General features: G+C 39.7%; 1 protein-coding gene across 4 annotated transcripts in view; it reads left to right on the plus strand.

Annotated features, from left to right (window-relative positions):
* CUL5 (cullin 5) overlaps positions 1-22392 on the plus strand; it is a 97067-nt gene that overhangs the window by 21364 nt on the left and 53311 nt on the right. For 3 of the 4 annotated variants that reach the window (XM_045482674.1, XM_045482677.1, XM_045482675.1), the window contains one exon: positions 15638-15737. In XM_045482674.1, the coding sequence (XP_045338630.1) occupies positions 15638-15737 (100 nt within the window). Of the gene's footprint in view, positions 1-1859; positions 2113-15637; positions 15738-22392 lie in introns of all 4 variants that reach the window. The other variant, XM_045482676.1, reaches the window with a different exon arrangement.

Here is a 22392-nt window from a genome sequence, read left to right on the forward strand (position 1 = left end):
AGAATACTTAGGAAAATAAAAGATCAGTAATGTCTTCCTCCTCCCGTGAGCCTTCTCAGGTGCTGGGTTTGGTTCTTTCTCTCTTGTAAAATCACTGTGTCTCACTCAGTAATGAAAACTGCCCCCCCCCCCCCAGTCAGGTGGATTTGCAAGAGGAGCAAAAGCATTTTTACAGAAAAACAATTTTTACACACCTTAACCAGAAAGATGTATCATTTTTAGGTGTTGGTCTGGATAAAATTCCAAATTTTCAGAAATTTTTAAAGTTTATGTCACCTCCCATGCCTTTTGTCCCAATCATTTATCTAGTGAGCAGCCTAGAAAAGATCACTTCCTTTCTGGAGACAGCGGCCTGTAGCAACCAAGGTGCCTTACTAAGGTGAGGTGAGTGAAATAGAATCAGGTTATTATTCATCAGTTGTTGAAAACTGCAACAAATCCAGAAAACTGAACACAAGTCACTCACAGTGAGATTGACTCTTGCAGCTTTTGGTGGTGACCACAAGTTAGGAGTGCAGTTAGTCTCTGTATCACATGTAGAGCGTCAGCCAGAAGCTTGACTTCAGACGGCTCCATCAGAGAATAAGCCCTTTTCTTTAGGCATCTGCAAGTGATGCAGGTGGTCCAGCCAGAATCCATGATGCTTTCAGTCTATGGTTCTGCAAAGGGGGTCTGATATCTGCAGCGGTCCTCATGGCAGACCCCTGCTCGCTGAGTATACGTTGGCTCTTTAGTTCAGTACAGCTTATGCTGAGGTTGAAACAGTCAGAAACAGACAGTATCAAGTTTCAGCTCGGAGACCAGGCAGTTAAGATCTGTGAATTCAGGACTCTAAAAAAGAGAGCAAGTTTTCTTCTGCAGCAGGAAGCCAAGATGCTGCAGACACACAGTCATGTTCCAAGTCCAAGTGACAAGCAAGACTTTTCAAAGCCTTTTTTATCTTACCAGTCTTGGAGTCCAAATTGACCCACTCAGAAATATGCACATCAGGCTGGAAAATCATTAGCCTCTGAGGGTCAGACATCTGATTTTGCCAGAGCTCAGTGGCCACTAAAAACTGCTTTTTAAAACTCCAAAAGTATTTCTGTCTGAAGATTTCCTTTGTTTTCATGTTGTCTTCTCAACATACTAATAGGTAAAAATAATAGTAAATATCACCTGTTACAGAGACTTTTATTCTGTTGCCAATAGTCAAACACTTTAAATGCCGGTCACCTCCCCAACAACTGAAGGCAAGAAAATTGTGTCCGCTAATTTTTAGGGCCAAACTTTCCTGATAGATACAACCCCTCCAGCAGTTACAAAAGTACAAGCATATCGCATTTTGCATCTTTTTTGGCCACACATCCAGATATAATAGCTACAAAATACAAAGCCATTTTTTAAACCTCCCCTGACCTCCTGTTCAAACCCCTAGCAGTAACTTTAGCATTTACAGTTGCTGGGAGTTCCTGACTGGAGTGCAAGGGACCTGGAAGGATTGCTTCAGCAATAGCTGTTGGGCTGAAGAAACAGCTGGAGTAGTTTCTTCTCCCTGCAAGCACCCCACCCCCAACGTTTTCTCCCATGGTTTATATAAAGCTTTCTCCAACCCTGGCATCTCATTTAACTATTTCCTCATGGCTGCGGGGGAAACCAAAATCAACATTTGACATTTTTGGTTCACCCAAAACTCTGGGCCTTTTCTCTTTCCAATTGGAGGCAAGAACAGAAATCACAGGTGTCACCCAGACTGTGCCGTTTCTCCTCCTACTTTATCAGCATGGCCAGAAGCAGCCAGGGGATTGAGCTAGCCAACTCTGCTGGGGTCAGACCTTTCATTTTCAAATTTCCGAGGTAACTCTTTTCTCTTCAAACAGATAGCAACTCAGCTGCTGTTTCATACCATGGATGATTTCATAGCCCCCCAAACGACAAAACTTCATCATCCCATCACTTCTTCCTTTTACCAGACAGTGCTGTCACCGTGTTTCAGTGAGTCACAGCGGTGCTAGTGAATTCCACTTCTGACACCAGTTGTATCAGTTTCAAGACCACCTCGAGGTTCATTGATTGCTTGGAGTACTCCTAGGACTCAGCATATAGTCATCTTCATGGCTCTGATTTATTACGGTAAAGGATACAAAGCAAAATGCAACAAAGGTGGGGTGGCAAGTCCAGGGGAAACCAGGTACAAGTTTCCAAGCATCCTCTCCCATTGCAGTTACACAGGAGACACTTCTCCAACAACTAATTGTGACAGCACATGTGAAATTATGTCTACTAGGAAAGCTCATTAAAGACTCAGTGCCCAGGGTTTTTACTGGTCACAATAGCCTCTGCCTGACATGACCTAAAATTCCGGACTCCTAGTTGAAAAGCAAGTGTTCATCATAAGTCAGATTGTTTACTGAAACATTAAGGCACCATGAGCCATTCTTATAGGGAAATGGTGAGAACCTTTGCAAAATTCAAGTTCCCAGATAGTAGCCAAGCACCAGCCTTGCAAGCACATCTTCCTAAGGATAACTGTCTCAGACTTGCTATAATCTTTTGGTGCATGGTCTAGTGAAATACTCTACTAGTGAGTTGTAGGTGTGTGACTGAGTAACCCAAACACATTAAGCTGTTGTGCTCTTTTTCTCTTTATCACATAAGAAAAATTTAATTTCCCTAAATAATGTAGAACTTGTTGCATAATATTAATTGACTTACACGCATGATTCTGCCTTTTGAAAAATTAGAGTTCAGTAAGAAATAGCTAAACCCTTTAAAAAATTCGTGGCATTCATGTATATTATATATTTTTCTTAAATTATTTGATTAAACTATTTTATGAATAATATGTTGAGTGTGGTGGGGTTTTTTGGTTTTGTTTTGTGTTTGCCAATTTGTGTTGATAATATTTATCATGTAGAATAATGCTTGTTTCCTGTGCACTCCTGACCAGGAGAGGGAGCGTAGTGTGATGGTGTCCCTGCTCCAAGTCTGTTTCTAAGCAGAAATCGTCAACACCTTTGTACGTGCCCTAGTTTTAGTGGTCTCATCACGTCATTTCTGTAAAATTCCTTGATCTCCTTGAGGTATCTAAGGCAGCTCGATATGTAGTCCTTTTAGGTTAAAGAATTCTTGTATACCTTACATGCCATCACCAAAATCGCAAGACCTACATTAATTAAAACCTTTCAGATTTTAGCCTGTTTGATCACGTGAGTTAATAATTAGATTGCTTATATCTTTCTAAATTTGAGGCATTAAAATATTGTATTATTTTTAAAGTACATTGGCTATTCCATTTTTTTCTCATATATCCTTGTTTCTCAGTAAGAGCACTGTTGGCATTTTAAGTGGTTAAACAAGATTGTGCTGCATACTGCAGGATGTTTATCACCTGTGGCCTTCACCTTCATCACCTCTAGTAGTGGACACTCCCTGTGTACTCTCCTCCCTACTTCTCATTAATGAAACCAAAGAAAAGCTCTCAGATTTTTCCCCATGAGCCTCTGTGGGGACGGTACCTCCCTTGGTTAATAACTGCTGCTATTCTATATACATACTTGGTTTGACTCTGGTTTGTGAAGTCGATGCCAGAATTAAATAATAAATTATTTTGAGCTTGGGATGCTTCATTTTAAAGAAAATTTATCTTTATTATAAGTTATTTTTAAATGTATTTTTATTGTTCCTAAGTTGGTTTCTGTTTTTGTTTTTAAAGTTTATTTTGATTTGAATCTGAGAGGGGGGCCACACACAAGCAGGGGAGGGGCAGAGAGAGAGGGAGGAGAATCCCAAGTAGGTTCCACACTGTCGGTGTAGAGCCTGACGTGGGGTTTGAACCCATGAACCATGAGATCATGAGCTGAGCCGAAACCAAGAGTCAGATGCTCACCTGGCTGAGCCACCCAGCCCCCCCCCCCAAGTTGGTTTTTGACGCCACTTTCTCCTCTCTTGTCTGCCTCATCTCTGTCATGTAAGCTGACTTTTTGTTGTGCACCTCTTAAATTTTGGTTTCCTCCAGAGTTTCATTTCTTTTTAATCCTTTAACTGAGTTCTCATATCTGCAAAAGCAATCTAGATTATTCTCCTGACATGAACTTCCAGACTCAAATGGTCTGTTTTTTCCTCTATGTATCTCGTCTCTTAAGTTCTGTAAATACTCCAAATTTAGAATGATAAAAATGTGTTATTCATAGTTTCAAACCGAACATCTAGAAGCTACCATCAGCTTTCTGTTTTTTAATTCCCTCATATTCAGTTGATTACTAGGCTTCATAGATTTTTATTAAATATCTCTTGAATGAAACTTCTTTCCATCCCAGCTTCTTCCCCCTATCCTCATCTGAATGATTACAATAGTTCTCTGCCTCTCTTTGTTGTATCTCTGTTTATCATTTGTCTCTTGCTGCATAACAAGTTCCTCTAAACTTTAGCATCTGGAAGTAAAAAACACTCTGTCACAGTTTCTGAGGGTCAGGAAGCTGGTAGCAGCTTAATTGGGTGGCGTAACTCAGAGTCTCTCTCAAGGTTGCAGTGGAGCTCTGCAGAAGATGTAGGCCTAGACTCAGCTAGGGCTGAGTGATCTTTCTGGTTACCTACATGGTTGTTGGCAGGTGTTCAGTTCCTCACCATGTGGGCCCCTCCGTAAGGCAGTTTACAGTGTGGCAGCGTATTTTCCCCAGAGTGAAAGAGGGTCCTCCCAAGGTGGAATTCGTGGTGTTTATAACATAATTTGGGAAGTGACAAACCATTACATATGTGCTGTTAATCATGCAAATGCTTGTACATCGTAGGAGGGAACTTACACGGCCATGAATACCAGGAGATGGGGATCATCAAGGGCCATCTTAGAGGAAATAGATGATGCAAGGTCCGGAAAAGAACTCTTAAAAAAAACTCCAGTTTATATCAAAGAGGAAGAAAATGAAAGAGGTGCCACTGAAAATGAAAGTCAAGATAAAGAAGAGACCTTTGAAATAAAAAATAAAGAGCTAAAAAATAAAAGACCAAATCAGTGATTTGAAAAATAAAAGCAGAGTTCTCCCTGAATGTAGAGCAAAAACAAAGTATGGAAAATAAAATGGAAATTAAGAAATATGGGGGCACCTGGGTGGCTCAGTCAGTTAAGTGTCTGACTTCAGTCATGATATTGCAGTCTGTGAGTTAGAGCCCCACCTCAGGCTCTGTGCTGACAGTGCAGAGCCTGCTTGAGATTATTTCTCTCTCTCTCACTCTGTCCTTCCTGCATTTGCATTTGCGCTCTCTCTAGATAAATAAACATTAAAAAGAAAGAAAGGAAGAAGGTCGATCTAGAATTGGGTAAAGTCATGCCAGGAGAGAACAGAAATAGTAGAGGAGAGGGTATAGTCCAAAAATATAAGAAGAAAATTGACTGAATACTCTTGTCCCTTCCCACCCATCCCCACGAGTTTTTTTTTAATAAAGATGTAACTTTTTTTTTTTAGTGTTCGTTTATTTTAGAGACAGAGCCTGAGCAGGGGAGGGGCAGAGAAAGGGAGACGCAGATTCTGAGACAGGCTCCAGGCTCTGAGCTGTCATCACAGAGCCCAACACGGGGCTCCAGCCCATGAGCTGAGAGATCATGACCTGAGCCGAAGTCAGACGCTCAACTGACTGAGCCACCCAGGTGCCCCCTGCCCCCTGCCACGAGTTTTAATATTGAAAGTGCTAAAAAAAACATGCCAAGACACATCCTTAAGGAATTTCAGAATTCCAAGGATGAACAAAATAGTCCTACTCTTCTTGGAGTGATGAAGTACAGTTAAGTCTCAAAGCAGGCTATCCCCAGTACTTTTCTTTTTTTTTTTTTTTTTTTAAATATATATATATTTTTTTTCAACGTTTATTTATTTTTGGGACAGAGAGAGACAGAGCATGAACGGGGGAGGGGCAGAGAGAGAGGGAGACACTGAGCCATCAGCCCAGAGCCCGACGCGGGGCTCGAACTCACAGACCGCGAGATCGTGACCTGGCTGAAGTCGGACGCTTAACCGACTGCGCCACCCAGGCGCCCCTCCCCAGTACTTTTCATTGGTCAAATTGGGTGTAGGAGTCTGATGAAACATTTTCTTTAAATATTTGAAGGGATACTATTCTAAACCTCGTATTCTCTACCTAGTCAAGTGTGTAATCAAGATTAAGGCAAGATAAAAATATTTCCAGACGGGTAAGTAATTAGAGGATTTAAGGATCCAGCAGATACGAAATACGTACCCTTTCTTCTGTTCCCAGCGTCGGCCATTAAGAAATTGAGCTTTCGTCACCTAAAGAGGAGGTGCTCCTAAACTAGGAATCCTCACCAAAAGATGAATATAAATAGAAAGTGACAGACACCATCCATCCAAAACCACAAGAGAGTGGAAAGCAAAACATTTTAGCTGATAAAAATTGTTCCACAGAAACTGACTGTGAAGCCGAAGAACACAAACAGCATTCCGAACCGAGTTGGGTATCCGCACACGACCATTTAGGGTCATTTAAAATATCTTGATTCAGAAACTTACAAGATAAGGAGAGAAATCAATAAAAGGAGGGAAATAAAATGACAGTTGAACTTAAAACCAAATAGAAAAAGTTAAAATCACATGAGAAGTTGATCATCCCCATAGATGAGGGCGTAAAGAAAGAAATGTTTCCAAAAAATGGGAAAAATAAATTAGTCAAGTATTCCAGCAGCAGGCATCATCCCAATAGTGATATGTTGGAAACATTCTACTTAAAATTGGGAATAAAGGGTGCCTGGATGGCTCAATCGGTTAAGCATTTGACTCGATACTGGCTCAGGTTGCAATCTTGGGGTCGTGAGATCGAGCCGAGTCGGGCTCTGCACTGAGCGTGGGCCTGCTTGAGATTCTCTCTTTCCCTCTGTCTCTTTCTCTGCCTCTCCTCGTGCTCTATCAAAATAAATAAACATTTTTTTTAATTGGGAATAAGACAAAGAGTCTATTCTCATATTTCATTTTTGTTTCCTCTAGGTTTTGAAATTTGAAATGGCATTATTAATAGCGTATTTATATTGTATGTGTGGATATACCATGTATTTCATCCCTAATCCTATGCATTTTTCTTTAATCTGGTCTTTTTTAAAAAATATTTTATTTATTTTTGAGAGAGAGGCAGAGTGCGAGCAGGGGAGAGGCAGGGATAGAGGGAGACAGAATCTGAAGCAGGCTCCAGGCTGCCAGTCCAGAGCCCAATGTGGGGCTCAAACCCATGAACCTTGAGATCATGACCTGAGCCAAAGTCGGATGCTTAACCAACTAAGCCACCCAGGTGCCCCACTTTTATCTGGTCTTGAGGAGTTGATCCATTTTGTCTTTTCACATAACCACATTTAAAAAGTTGTTTTGATACGATGTATCATATTAAAACAACTTCTGTGTTAAGGAGTTTATAGCCTTCATGCATGTGTTAGAAAAAAAGAGGTTGGGAGTCAGTGATCTAAATGCTCATTTCAAGAAATGAGGAAAAGGGGTGCTTGGGTGGCTCGGTGGAGCATCCAACTCTGTGTTTTGACTCAGGTCATAATCTCACAGTTTTGTGGGTTCAAGCCCCACTTTGGTCTCTGTGCTGGCAGTGCAGAGCCTGCTTGGGATTCTCTCTCTGCCCCTCCCCGGATCACACTGTCTCTGTCTCTCTCAGAATAAATAAGCTAAAAAAAAAATTTTTTTTTAATGAGGAAAAAAACCCTAGCATGTTAAAACTAAAGGAAGTATAAGGAAGGGAAGACAAAAGCCAAAATTAATGAAATACAAAATAATTGTGTGGTAGAAAAAAAGAAAAGGCAAAAATTAGTTCTTTGGGAAGAAGAATATTCAATTTATTCTCCTTATCACATCCATAATATGTATCTTGATTAGTATCTTCTTTCTGGTTACTTTGAATTATTTTGGTTTCTTTTCTAGTTTCTTTTCAGATAAATTCTTAGTTCTTTTATCTTTTTATATTTAAAATGAAAGCATCCAGGGTTATACATTTTTTTAATGCTGCTTTTATTATTACCACAGGCTTTGCAGTATGAAATGTTTGCCTTTTTATTGCTCTCTTAGTAAGTTAGTAGATTCTTTAGTTAGTAAGTTTTTTTTGTTCTTTAATCCACATATTATGTAAGGACTTACCTTCTGATAATGGAGTTGTTTTTTCTTTTTATCATTTACTTATTTATATATTATGATCAGGGAAATAGCCTGTAAAAATATCTTTATAGGGGCGCCTGGGTGGCTCAGTTGGTTAGCGTCCAACTTCAGCTCGGGTCTTGATCTCACGCGGTTCTTGGGTTCAAGCCCCACGTCGGGCTCTGTGCTGACAGCTCAGAGCCAGGAACCTGCTTCAGATTCTGTCTCTCCCTCTAGCCCTGCCCCTCCCCCACTCATGCTCTGTCTGTCTCTCTCTCAAAAATAAATAGTTAAAAAATTTTTTTTCATAAGTATAAACATATTTACAAATTTTATATGCATGTTTATGCTCATAGAAAATAGTATTTTTATAAGATCTTATTTTTAAGTAATCTTTATAGCCAGTGTGGGGCTTGAACTCACGACCACAAATTAAGAGTCACCTGCTCCACTGACTAAGCCAGCCAGGTGCCCCGAAGAAATTATCATTTTGATAGTTGTAATAAGAATCTCTAGTAAGTCATATTTATTGATTGTATTTTTACATTCCTCTATGTCCTTAATTTTCTTTTGTCTAGATTTTCAGATGTTAAGAGATTTTGTGATAGACGCTGCTGATTAGCTAAGGCACCCCCATTCTGTGCCATGTACTTTCCACTTGGCTGCATATTGTAATAGTCTTCAACTTCCCTTGCTGTTTGGGTCACCATGTGACACAGTTCCAGCAAATAGGTCTACAGGAGGGCTTCTGAGAAAGTTTTTGCTTTTCAGATGAATTAAACTAACGTGCCTGGCACAGTCCTCCTTTTCACAGAAGTAAGAGGCTGCCACGCTAATGTGTCTGAATGCAAAGAGAAGGAGCCTCTTCTCAGTCTCTGAATGAACCCCAGTAGCTGCCCATCTCTAGACTTCTAGTTATTTAAGAAAAATAACATAATAGTCTGAGCCACTCATAATTGAATTTAATGGTTCAGCTGAATGCCTCCTAACTGGTAGAAGTAAGGATGCTTTAACGTATTGCATTGTATTTGTATCAGGTTCTTACATTTGTAACTTTTGTGTTTAAACATTTGTGTTTAAAGAAAATTTTTTTTTAGTGTGTATTCTAGAGAGAGAGACCGAGCCTTTGGGGGGGGGGGGGCGGGCAGAGACAGAGGGAGACACAGAATCGGAAGCAGGCTCCAGGCTCCGAGCTGTCAGCACAGAGCCCAACGTGGGGCTCAAACCCATAAACTCTGAGATGATGACCTGAGCTGAAGTCGGGCACCCAACCGACTGAGCCACCCAGGTGCCCCGCTATTTTTGTTTTATATTTAGGTAAATTTGTTTTGTTTTTTGGTCCAAAGAATTGGGTATATCTTGATAAATAATGCTTTTTATCATTATTACATAATGTGTCCTCTCTGTAGTTATTTTAACCTTAAATTCCTCTGTGGATGATACTAGTGTTGCCACCCTGCTTTATTTTATTTGTGTTTCCTAGTACCTTTTTTTTTTTTGGAAATCACATTACATAAACATTACATTATATAAAACCGTACCACTTTAACCAGTTGAGTGGCATTGAGCACGTTCACTGTTGTACAAACATCAACATTATTATCCATTTTTAAAACTTCATGTTCTTTGTCTCTACGGAGCCCATTTTTCTCCTAGTTTGCCTATGCTAGGTACCTCATATAAGTGGAATCACACAATATTTGTCTTTTTGAAGGGCCTACTGTCTTCCAGTGGGATAATTTATTGAGTTCATGTGTAATGTTATAGCTGATATTCTTGTTTTATTGCTTCTCTAACTTTATTACTAATTATTAGATATTCTTACTGCTTCATTTTTTGTTTAACTTCTTTTTGTTAATCTGAAAATTCATTTCCATTAGTGGTTATATTTCTGTTTCCGACTCTCAGTCAGAAGCATATAGTGTTACTATTAATTAAAAGCAAAATACCTGTTTGTCACACCAGGGTCACATTCTTTCTGTTTTACTTTCTTTGTACCGAAGGAGGTTGAAGCGTTTGGAATACTTCTTACCGCTTGATGCTTCTCCTGTCCCTTCTCCCTGTCCCCTTGAAAGCTTTGAAAAACCTTTACTTTGTCCCTCTCCTACTCCCCCGACTCCCTGATTTTCATAATATAATTAAGTAGTTAAGACTTTCCCTTACAACATGTCTCTTTTTATTTATTTATTTATTTGTTTGTTTGTTTGTTTGTTTTTATTTTAGAAAGAGCACAGGTGGGGGAGAGGGAAAGAGAGAATCTCAACAGGTTCCATGGTCAGTGGGGAGCCCAACGCAGGACCCTACCCCACGACCCTGGGATCGTGATGTGAGCCAAAAGCTAGAGGCAGATGTTCAACCAGCACCCAAACATTTTTTTTTAATTTAATTTTTTTTAAATTTACATCCAAATTAGCCATCCAGTTTGAGCCACCCAGGCACCACCCTGGTTTGAGCCACCCAGGCACCCAAACATTTTTTTTTTAATTTAATTTTTTTTTAATTTACATCCAAATTAGTTAGCATATAGTGCAACCATGATTTCAGGAGTAGATTCCTTAATGCCCCTTACCCATTTAGTCCATACCCCCGCCAGTAACCCTCTGTTTGTTCTCCATATTTATGAGTCTTATGTTTTGTCCCCCTCCCTGTTTTTATATTATTTTTGTTTCCCTTCCTTTATGTTCATCTGTTTTCTCTTAAAGTCCTCATATGAGTGAAGTCCTATGATATTTGTCTTTGTCTGACTAATTTTACTTAGCATAATACCCTCCAGTTCCATCCACGTAGTTGCAAATGGCAAGATTTCCTTCTTTTTGGTTGCCAAGTACTACTCCATTGTGCATATATACCACATTTTCTTTATCTATTCATCCATCGATGGACATTTGGGCTCTTTCCATACTTTGGCTATTGTCGATAGTGCTGCTATAAACATGGGGGTGCATGTGTCCCTTCGAAACAGCACACCCGTATCCCTTGGATAAATGCCTAGTAGTGCAATTGCTGGGTCGTAGGGTAGTTCTATTTTTAGTTTTTTGAGGAACCTCCATCCTGTTTTCCAGAGTGGCTATACCAGCTTGCATTCCCATCAACATTGCAAAAGAGAGCCTCTTTCTCCGCATCCTTGCCAACATCTGTTGTTGCCTGAGTTGTTCATGTTAGCCATTCGGACAGGTGTAAGGTGGTATCTCATTGTGGTTTTAATTTGTATTTCCCTGATGATGAGTGATGTGGAGCATGTTTTCATGTGTCGGTTGGCCATCTGTATGCCTTCCTTGGAGAAGTGTCTCTTCACGTCTTTTGCCCATTTCTTCACTGGATTATTTGGTTTTTGGGTTTTGAGTTTGATAAGTTCTTTATAGATTTTGGATACTAACACTTTATCTGGTACGTCGTTTGCAAATATCTTCTCCCATTCTGTTGGTTGCCTGTTAGTTTTGCTGATTTTTTCCTTCACTGTGCAGAAGCTTTTTATTTTGATGAGGTCCCAGTAGTTCATTTTTGCTTTTGTTTCCCTTGCCTCCAGAAATGTGTTGAGTAACAAGGTGCTGCAGCCAAGATAAGAGAGGTTTTTGCCTGCTTTCTCCTTGAGGATTTTGATGACATCCTGTCTTACATTGAGGTCTTTCATCCATTTTGAGGTTTTTTTGTGTATGGTGTAAGAAAGTGGTCCAGGCTCATTCTTCTGCATGTCGCTGTCCAGTGTTCCCAGCACCACTTGCTGAAGAGACTGTCTTTATTCCATTGGATATTCTTTCCTGCTTTGTCAAAGATTAGTTGGCCATATGGTTGTGGGTCCATTTCTGGGTTCTCTATTCTGTTCCATTGATCTGAGTGTTCTTGTGCCAGTACCATACTGTCTTGATGATTACAACTTTGTAGTATAGCTTGAAGTCCGGGATTGTGATGCCTCCTGCTTTGGTTTTCTTTTTCAAGATTGCTTTGGCTATTCGGGGTCTTTTCTGGTTCCATACAAATTTTAAGATTGTTCTAGTTTTGTGAAGAATACTGGCGTTTTTTTGATAGGGATTGCATTGAATTTGTAGATTGCTTTGGGTAGTATCGACATTTTAACAATATTTGTTCTTCCTGTCCAGGAGCATGGAATCGTTTTCCATTTTTGGTGTCTTCTTCAATTTCTTTCATAAGCTTTCTATAGTTTTCAGTGTATAAATTTTTCACCTCTTTGGTTAGATTTATTCCTAAGTATTTTGTGGTTTTTGAGCTCCCAAACATTTTTAAGAGCACTTTGGTTTTATATTCCAAGAGAATGTATTCTTAACCATTCGGATTTAATTTCATACATTTATTGCTGGCCATTACTCCTTCCCTTTTATACTGATGTGCCATTTGATACAACAGATAAACTGCATGAACTAAAACTGCATATTGTCTGACGGGTAAATAGCAGAAGCAATGTTGAGTACAAAATGATTCCAAAAGATTATTGATACAGTTTCCGTGAAGGTCAGGAATACTCATAGTCTGTCATAAAACTTAAAAAATAGTAAATTCAGGCTTGGTTACTTCTGGGGAGGATAGAAGAGAGTAGGATCTGGGCGAGGAACAGAGAGAGCTTTAAGGGTATTGTCATAATCCATTCCTCAGGTACATTACATGTTTTTCAAACTGTGTGTTAAAATTGACCCGGAGAGTTGACAGGGTCTTCTGGGTGATGAAGAGTAGTGTTGTGTTTGAATAAGAATGAGCGTATTGTTGACATACTTAGGAGCCCCGGAGGTTGAGAAAAGAGGGCTGATGTGACAAAAGTTAGGAATACCTGGAGGTTGAGAAAAGGGAGCTGGGGAAGATGTGCTAAATCAGTCACAAGTTTAGCTCTTTCTTGGGTAAGATTACTTGGGAGTGACCCCACCCTGCATTCTTAACCACACCATTCCCTCTTGCCTTATGAGACTCACGCCACATTTTAGCCGTTCTAAAATGTACCTAGCACTACTTTGAGTACAGGATACTAGGGTAGTCCTACATCAGGGTGGCATAGACTCCTCTGATGGGTGACTTCTGCCTCAGAACTCCCAAACTTTCTTAGAACTGCAAGACAGTCTAAGGCTCTTCCTACCCAACCTTCCTTTCCACCCTTCCCTACAGGGATCAGACTGGCATTGTGGGCTTATCACTTGCCCAGCTTCCTGTAGCACACTTCGCATTTTCCCTTGCATATAGTTCCTTCCATAAATCTCTTGCATGTCTAATCCCCTCTGCTTCTGGGAAGACCTAAACTAACACGAGTCAATATGTGTACAGTGCCTGGCACATGGTAAGCAGTCCATGCATGTGAGTTTTGTTACAGTAAATAAAGTAAGAAATGATGGTGGTTTTGACTTTGGTGGTGGTAATAGATGCACATGTCCAAATTGGAGAGACGTTTAGGTGACGGATACAGTAGGACCATGATTGAATGTAGTATGTGGCTGCAAAAGGCTTCATTTGCCCAATTTCTTGCTTACCACTCCCTGCTTGACATGAGAACCACAGTGATTTGGTTAAATTCACTGCAAGCACCACAGTAATCCACAGTTCTGTACTCCTACTGGTACTTGTGTGTACCATGTCCTTCTCGCACCCCCTTGTACCTTTGCCTGGCAAACTCCTACTTGTTCTCGGAGATTAAGCCCAGGAAACCAACTCTTCCTGGGAGCCTTCCCTTTCCCTTACTACCCCTCTGCCTCTCACTTCTACTCTCCCCCTCTCCTGGGTTCCTGAACTATCTTGGGTTTATATGCACAGTAGTTGCATGCATACTGAATTAGAATCAACCTTTTTTTTTTTTTAAGCTTATTTATTTATTTAGAGAGAAAGCGCAGGTGTGCGCATGCGAGCTCGGGGAGGGGCAGGGGGCAGAGAGGTAGGGAGAGAGAGAATCCCAAGCAGGCCCCAAGCTGTCAGAGCAGAGCCCAGTATGGGGGTTTATATCACGATCTGTGAGATCTTGACCTGAGCTGAAACCAAGAGTGGACGCTTGACTGACTGAGCCACCCAGGTGCCCCAGAATCAACCTATTTTTGTATCAGTTGATTTTAGCCGGTTGATTTTCGTCATGAGGTGAGATTGTAGAGGGATCAGTTAATCATTTTATAGTTTCTTCAAACAGTAGTAGGAAACCATTGGAGGATCTTAAGGGTACAGCTCATATGATGTGATTTGTTTTATGGAGATCACTTTGGCTGCTGTTGGCTGAATGGTTGGTTTGGAGAGGTGCAAGAGTGAATTTGGGGAATGGTCTAGTGTGTGTTCTGGAGCCCAGCTGCCTGTTTCCACTGTATACTAGCTGTGTAATTTTGGGAATGCTACTTAACCTTTCTTTGCCACAGTTTCTCCACCTATGAAATGGTGATAAAAAGAGTATTTCTTTCAGAGTTGCTGTGAAGATTTAAATGAGTAAAAACAGCCTAGAAAAGTAACTGGCACATAGTAAGCAATCAGATTTGCCTATTTTGTTGTTATTTAGCAAAGATTTGTATGTTTGCTGCATGCTGGGCAGTGAGCTAGATACCACTATTAAGGTAAAAGCTAAAAATAACAGGTGACAAAGTAAGTTCAAATGAATATGCAGACAGAACTTTGAGTTATATTGATGTTCCTAAGATTCTGTATATAAAGCAAACTATTTGGTCATTGTTACAATATTACAATTCTGGAGATGTCTTACTTTGATTTCTCTGACATTTTTTATAACAGGGGCTCCATTAGGTACTAAATGAATCACTGGGGAACATTTTTTGATAAAAGAATCCTCGATATAAGATTCTGTCCTTTTGTTATAAGTTTCCCTACTCTACAGCTTGGCAATTAAGAAATTAACTTATTGAACATATTGTATTAACATTAAATGTATTTCTATAATATCAGCTTTATAAATTCAGAGTTTTAGTATACCAACTTATGAGAGCTTTTGTTTTGTTTTTTTAAATAACAGAGATACAGTGGTAATTAGTGTGTAAATATAGTGACTATATGGGGGAAGCTAAGAGATTTGCTAGTATTTAAATGACTAATTTTTTTTTAAAGAATAGTTTGCATATATTCTGGTAAAGAATTAGAATTTACACTTGTCATTACATGAGAAAGAAATTAATAGTAGTGAACCTTGGGATGTGGGATTGGAAGACGGGAGCTTGCTTTTGTAATTCAAAATATCCAGTGAGGGGATGCCTATGTGGCTCAGTCAGTTGAATGTCCTACTCTTGACCTCAGGTCAGGTCTTGTTCTCAGGGTCATGAGTTCAAGAGTTTAAGCCCTGTGCTCGGCGTGAAGCCTACTTAAAAAAAAAAAAAATCCAGTAAATAGAGATTAAGGAGGCAAACAGACAGAGAAAGTAAAATAAAAAAAGAAACAAGTGTATGTGTGACAACAGCTTACAAAAAATTCTTGGTTCTTATGGATGGATTTAGCCACCCTCATCTTGGTGTAGCTTGATCCATGGAAACTATTCGTGCAGAACTTGACGTGAGTTTTGTCTTTGTTCTTGTTCTGGTATTCATGTTCGTTTACTTTTATTTTTACAGGGATGTGCATGCAGTCTGTCTCTGGGATGATAAAGGTCCAGCAAAAATTCATCAGGCTTTAAAAGAAGATATTCTTGAGTTTATCAAGCAAGCACAGGCAGTAAGTGCTGCATCTTTGTATTAAGTTTAAGACTTTTCTCAGAGAATTTCCTGCTTTCTGATTTTGAATGTAGGGCTTCCAGAAGTAATTTTAAAATATCACATTGACTTTGGACATCTGTTAATTATTTTTTTTTAAGTTTATTTATTTAAGCAGTCTCTACCCCCAACGTGGGGCTCGAACTCATAACCCCAAGATCAAGAGCCGCATGTTCTACCAACTGAGCCAGCCAGGTGCCCCATTTTAGATTAAAATTTTTAATGAGATGATTTGGATTTGGTTTTTTTTTTTTTTTTTTTTAATTTTTTCAACGTTTATTTATTTTTGGGACAGAGAGAGACAGAGCATGAACGGGGGAGGGGCAGAGAGAGAGGGAGACACAGAATCGGAAACAGGCTCCAGGCTCTGAGCCATCAGCCCAGAGCCTGACACGGGGCTCCAACTCACGGACCGCGAGATCGTGACCTGGCTGAAGTCGGACGCTTAACCGACTGCGCCACCCAGGCGCCCCAGGATTTGGTTGTTTTTTCGCCCCTTCGTGCCTTTTCTGTTAAGAGAGTATATCATCCTCCATTGAAAGATGCTGTAAAGAGGCTCCTGGGTGGCTCAGTCAGTTAATCGTCCAACTCTTAGGTCGGGTTCTGTGCTGAGCATGGAGCCTTCTTAAAGTTCTCTCTCTCTCTCTCTCTCTCTCTCTCTCTCTCTCCCCCCTCCCTCTGCCCCTCTCCCGCTTGCACATGCACATGCTCGCTCTCTGTCAAAAAAAAAAAAAGACGTAAAGAGTTCAGTTTTTTTTTATATGTTCTTTAGAAGTCCCCACCCCCACTGTTTTTTTGTCAAGTGTCAGTACACATGAATCAGTTTTTTTCTCACAGCCTATATCTCTTCTCAAGCTGATAGTAGTTTTCTTCAATTCCAGATATTTCTTCAACTGTAAAATCCTTGCATTGTCCTTTGCATTGCTGCTGCTGAGCTGAAATTCAGTCTTGTTTATAATATGTAGAAATGTTTCATAATATTGAAATGAAAAAAAGGTCATTCAAATCTCTTTAGGTTGGGGCGCCCAGGTGGCTCAGTTGGTTAAGCATCTGACTTTGGCCCAGGTCATGGTCTTAAAGTTCATTGTCTGAGCCCTGTGTCAGGCTCTGTGCTGACAACTTGGAGCCTGGAGCCTGCTTCAGTTTTATTAAAAAATATTCTTTTTAATATTTGTTTTTGAGAGGGAGGGAGGGAGGAGAGAGGAGAGAGAGAGAGAGAGAGAGACAGACAGACAGACAGTGTGAACGGGGGAGGAACAGAGAGAGGGGGAGACACAGAATCCAAAGTAGACTCCAGGTTCCTAGTTGTCAGCACAGAGCCTGACACAGGGCTTGAACTCACTAACTGTGACATCATGACCTGAGCTGAAGTCGGATGCTTAATTGACTGAGCCACCCAGGTGCCCCATACTCTTTTAACACTTTGAAGAAGGAAGGGCCTGAAGACCTGAGATTATTTTCCTTTCTATAAAATGAAGTTTTGAAAACTACAGAGCTAGAATTTTTTTATTCTTTAGGTGAATTTTTATGTCAGTGTCTTATACAACATTAGCCAAAGTTGTCTGTTAGAAATTTTGTTAAATACTGATAGCAGCCTAACATTTTTAGCCTAACCTAAAAAATGGTCTTTTTCTATATAAGATACTGAAGTTACGTGTATGATTGTTATATATTTAATTCTGCTAATAGCCACTACCATGATAAAAAAAGAATCCTGTCACATGGGGTGTTACTTACAAAATGAAATGTTTTATTGATAACATCATTAATTCTGTCATTTTGATAAATGATTTTTTAAAAACTATAGTTTTATAGGAAATTATCTTTTAATGAACATAAGTAATATTTTTCTGCTTTGCTTAGAAAATTAAATGTTTTGGTATCAAAATTTAATGAAAAGTATACTTTTCTAGAACTCATTTAGAAATATAGTTTCTCCTTGCCTTGGAAGCATATCACCTTATCTGTTTATGACTTTTGGTGAATATAAATTATATTTATTTCAAATTTATAGACCTTTATCCTTCATTTTCTGGAAATGGGCTCATAAACAGTCACCTTACGTATTGTTAATAAATGTTAAAAAAATACACTTTACACTGGAAAACAAAGTAAGTTAAGTGTTTCACTGTAATATGATCCAGTGAAATCTGGAATGTAGACCTCAGAAAAACCCTGAGGATGATGATTAGTGTCACTGATTCTGAGCATTTAAATTGTAGGAGTAGTAATGCTAGGCATAGATGTATGACTTCTAAACCTTTAAGAGAATTTAGCTTTTTGAGTTATTTTACTATTCAGTAGTTAGACTGAACTTATCTTGTTAGGGAGGACCAGATCTCTTAAACAGGAGAGATTGTTTCCATCTGCATTAAAATGTTTATAGCATTATATAAAATGACAAAATGGAAAGTGAAAAATAAATGTACAAGGCTTGGAAAGTTATTCGGATATTTAATTTTTTTGTTATTTTGTTATATTGATGTAAGTATTTTTTTGGTCTTAATTGTATAATTTAGCAATTGGGGATAGGGTCACCTGATTTGGCCTAAGTTTAGCTCCCCTCCCCCTGCTTCTTTTTTCTCTTAAAGTGGGCTTCATGCCCTATGTGGGGCTTGAACTCAAAGCCCTGAGATCAAGAGTTGCATACTCTACCTACTGAGCCAGCCAGGGGCCCCGGGCCTTGGTGTGTTCATGTGCCAGCAGGTGGCTGTTGGCTCTGCAAGGACTGGATGATCCAGGAGAACCTCTCTCACAAACTTGGTGTGCGGTGCTAGCTTCCATCTGGGCCTTTCTCTCTCAGGTGGTTTCCCATTCTTGAGGAAACCAGCCTCAGAGGTGATACTGAAATCTGCAAGAGCTCCTCAGGTCAGTTTGGAAGTCTCACGGTGTCGCATCTGCATTCTCTTGGCCAAAGCCTGTCACAGGATCAACCCAAACCAGTGGTGGAGAAATAGACCCCACCGCTTTAAAAAAAATTGTGATGTAATTTGCACCCCAGAAAATTCACCCTCTTAAAGCATATTTTATATATTCATAAAGTTGTGCAACCATCATCCACAAATTCTAGAACATTCTTGTCACCCTAAAAAAAACTGTACCCCTGATCAGTTAACCCGCCCCCTCATTACCCACTCTCCACAAACTCTAGCAACCACTAATCTACTTTTTTTTTTAAGTTGACTTATTTATTTTGAGAAAGAGAGAGAGATGTGAGCATGACCAGAGCAGGGACAGAGACGGGGAAAGAGAATCCCAAGCAGGCAGCACTGAGCCTGTTGTGGGGCTCGATCTCACAACTGTGAGATCATGACCTGAGCCGAAACCAAGAATCGGATGCTTAACTGACTGAGCCACCCAGGCGCCCCTAATCTACTTTCTCCTTCTGTGCTTTTGTTTGTTTTGTGCATTTCCTATAAATGGACTCATGCAATATGAAGCCTTTTATGACTAGCTTTGATTGACGATAATGTTTTCAAGATTAAACTACATTGTAATAATTATCTTTGTTGCATTTCTTTTTATGGCTGAATAATATTCCACTGTATGACTATACACCAGTTTTTTTCATCTGTTCGTCATTGGTGGACACTTGGGTTGTTACTACTTTTTGTCTGTTTTGAATAATGCTTCTGTGAACATTTCTGTGTAAGTTGGATTTTTTAAATTAAGGTATAATTGACATTAGCTTTAGGTGTACAGTGTAATGATTTGATGTTTGTATATTTTGCGAATTGATTACAATAAGTTAGTTAACATCCATAACCACACATAGTTACAGAATTTTTTTTTCTTGTGATGAGAACTTTTAAGAGCTCCTCTTACCAACTTTCTAATATCAAATACAGTATTGTTAACTGTTGTTGCCTTCAAGGTCTATGTTCTTGCCAATGGCAAGACTTCTTTTTGTTTTGTTTTGTTTTTAATGGCTGGGATATAGTCCAATGTGTATATATACCACATTTTCTTTTTCTTGGTTTAAAATGTTTATTTATTTATTTTGAGAGAGCTCAAGCAGGGAAGAGGCAGAGAGGGAATCTCAAGGGGGCTCTGCCCTGTCAGTGTGGAGCCCAATGTGAGGCTCATTCTCATGAGCCGTGAGATCATGACGTGAACTGAAATCAAGAGTTGGGTGCTTAACTGACTGAGCCACCCAGGTGCCCCTATATAACATTTTCTTTGTCTTCGATATACTTTGGTTGTTTCCATATCTTGGCTGTTGTAAATGATGCTGTAGTATTCATCGGAGTGAATATATCTTCTCAAGTTTGTGTTTTCATTTTCTTTGGGTAAACACCCAGAAGCGGAATTGCTGGATCATATGGTAGTTCCGTTCTTAATTTTTCGAGCAACCTCCATAGCGTTTTCCATTGTGGCTGCACAGTTTACTTCCCACCCACAGTGCACACGGGCTCCCTTTTCACCACAGCCTCGCCCACACTTGTTATTTCTTGTCTTCTTGATACTGGCCATTCTGACAGGCGTGAGGTGATAGCCCATTGTGGTTCCGATTTACATTTTCGTGACGATGAGCATCTTTTGAATGACCTGTTGGCCATCTTATGTCGTCATTGGACGCATGGGACGATCTGCCCATTTTTCACTCTAATTGTTTACTGTTTGCTGTTGCGTCGTAGGAGTTCTTTGTGCGTTTTGGATACTAGCTCCTCGTCAGATAGGGGATGTGCAATGACTTTCTCCCATTGGTAGGTTGTCTTTTCATTGTGTTCAGGGTTTCCTTTGCCGTGCAGCAGTTTTTTAGTTTGGCGTAGTCCTGCGTGTTTATTTTTGCTTTTGTCGCTTTTGGTGTCCTATTCAAAACAGTCATCGCCAAGAGCCGTGTTAAGGAGCTTATCACCCGTGCTTTCTTCTAGGAGCTTTCTGGCTTGTGGTCTTACATTTGAGTGTGGAATCCATTTTGAGCTCATTTTTGTGTGTGGTGCAAGAGAGTGGTGCAGTTTCCTTCATTTGTGTGTGGCTATCCGGTTTTCTCAGCACCATTTGTTGGTACTTGGTTGTCCTTTCCTCATGTATATTTCTGTCCTTTCCCCATTGTATATTCTTGACTCCTTTGTTGTAAATTAATTGACCGCATAAGTGTGGGCCTATTTCCGGGCTCTCTTTTCTGTTCCGTTGATCTGCGTGTCTGTTTTTGTGCTAATACCGCACGATTTTGATTACTGTAGAGCTTTGTCATATAGTTTGAAGTCGGGGGGTGATGCCTCCGGCTTTGTTCTCCTTTCTCAAGGTTGCTTTGACTATTCTGGGTCTTTTGTGGTTCCCTACAAATTGTAAGATTGTTTGCTCTTTTTCTGTGAAAAATACCACTGGACTTTCGATTGGGGTTGCATTGATTCTGTATATTGTTTTTGGTAGTGTGAACATTTTAATGCTATTATTTTTCTGTTCCATGAGGACTGGATGTCTTCCCATTTATTTGTGTCTTCAGTTTGTTTCATCAATGTCTTACAATTTGGGGTGTACAGTTCTTTCACCTCCTTGGTTAAATTTATTCTCAGGTATTCTTTTTGATGCAATTGTAAATGGTATTGTTCTTTTTTTTTTTTTTTAATTTCTCTTTCTGATAGTTTAAGTATATAGAAACGCAACATTTTTGTATATTGATTTTGTATCTTGTGTTACTAATACTAAACTTAACTGGTTTTGACAGTTTTTTAGTGGAGTCTTCATGATTTTTAATGTATTATATTACCTGCATATAGTGACAGTTTTACTTCTTTTTACTTGGATGCCTTTTATTTCTTTTTCTTGTCATCTGGCTTGTATGGGTGTTCTAAGACTTCCAGTATATGTTACATCAAAGTGACAACAGTTAACATTCTTGTCCCGTTCTTGATCTTAGAGGAAAAGCTTTTAGCTTTTCACTGCTGAGTATGATTTTAGTTATGTGTTTGTCATATATTGCCTTTATTATACCGAGGTAAATTCCCTCAATACCTGCTTTGTTAAGTTTTTATCATAAATGGATATTGGATTTTGTCAAATGCTTTTTCTGCATCTATTTGAGATGATCATATGATTTGTTAAAAATGTTTATTTATTGGGGAGGCTGGGTGGCTCAGTCAGTTAAACATCCAACTTCGGCTCAGGTCATGATCTCATGGTTTGTGGGCTCAAGCCCCACATGGGGCCTGTGATGACAGTGTGGAGCCTGGAGCCAGTTTCGGAATCTGTGGCTCCCTCTCTCTCTCTGTCCCTCCCCCGTGCGCTCTCTCTCTCTCTCTCTCTCTCTCTCTAATGTTTATTTTGAGAGACCAAGAGAGAATGCACACTTGTGAATGTGAGCGAGGATGGGGCAGAGAGGGAGAGAGCCTGGAGTGCAGAGCCCAATGCTGGGCTTGATTCCACTAACTGAACTGTGAGATCATGATCTGAGCCAAAATCAAGAGTTGGACGCTTAACCAACCTCACAACCGAGGCACTCCAGTTATATGAGATTTATACTTCGTTTTGTTAATGTGGTGTTTCCCATTGATCGATTTGTGAGTGCTGAACTAACCAACATTGCATCCGTGGAATAAATCCCGCTTGATCATGGTGTATGGTCCTTTCAATGTATTGTTGAATTTGGTTTTCTAATATTTTGCTGAGCAGTT

Source organism: Leopardus geoffroyi, chromosome D1 (assembly GCF_018350155.1).
Source record: "Leopardus geoffroyi isolate Oge1 chromosome D1, O.geoffroyi_Oge1_pat1.0, whole genome shotgun sequence".
Taxonomy (NCBI): Eukaryota; Metazoa; Chordata; class Mammalia; order Carnivora; family Felidae; genus Leopardus; species Leopardus geoffroyi.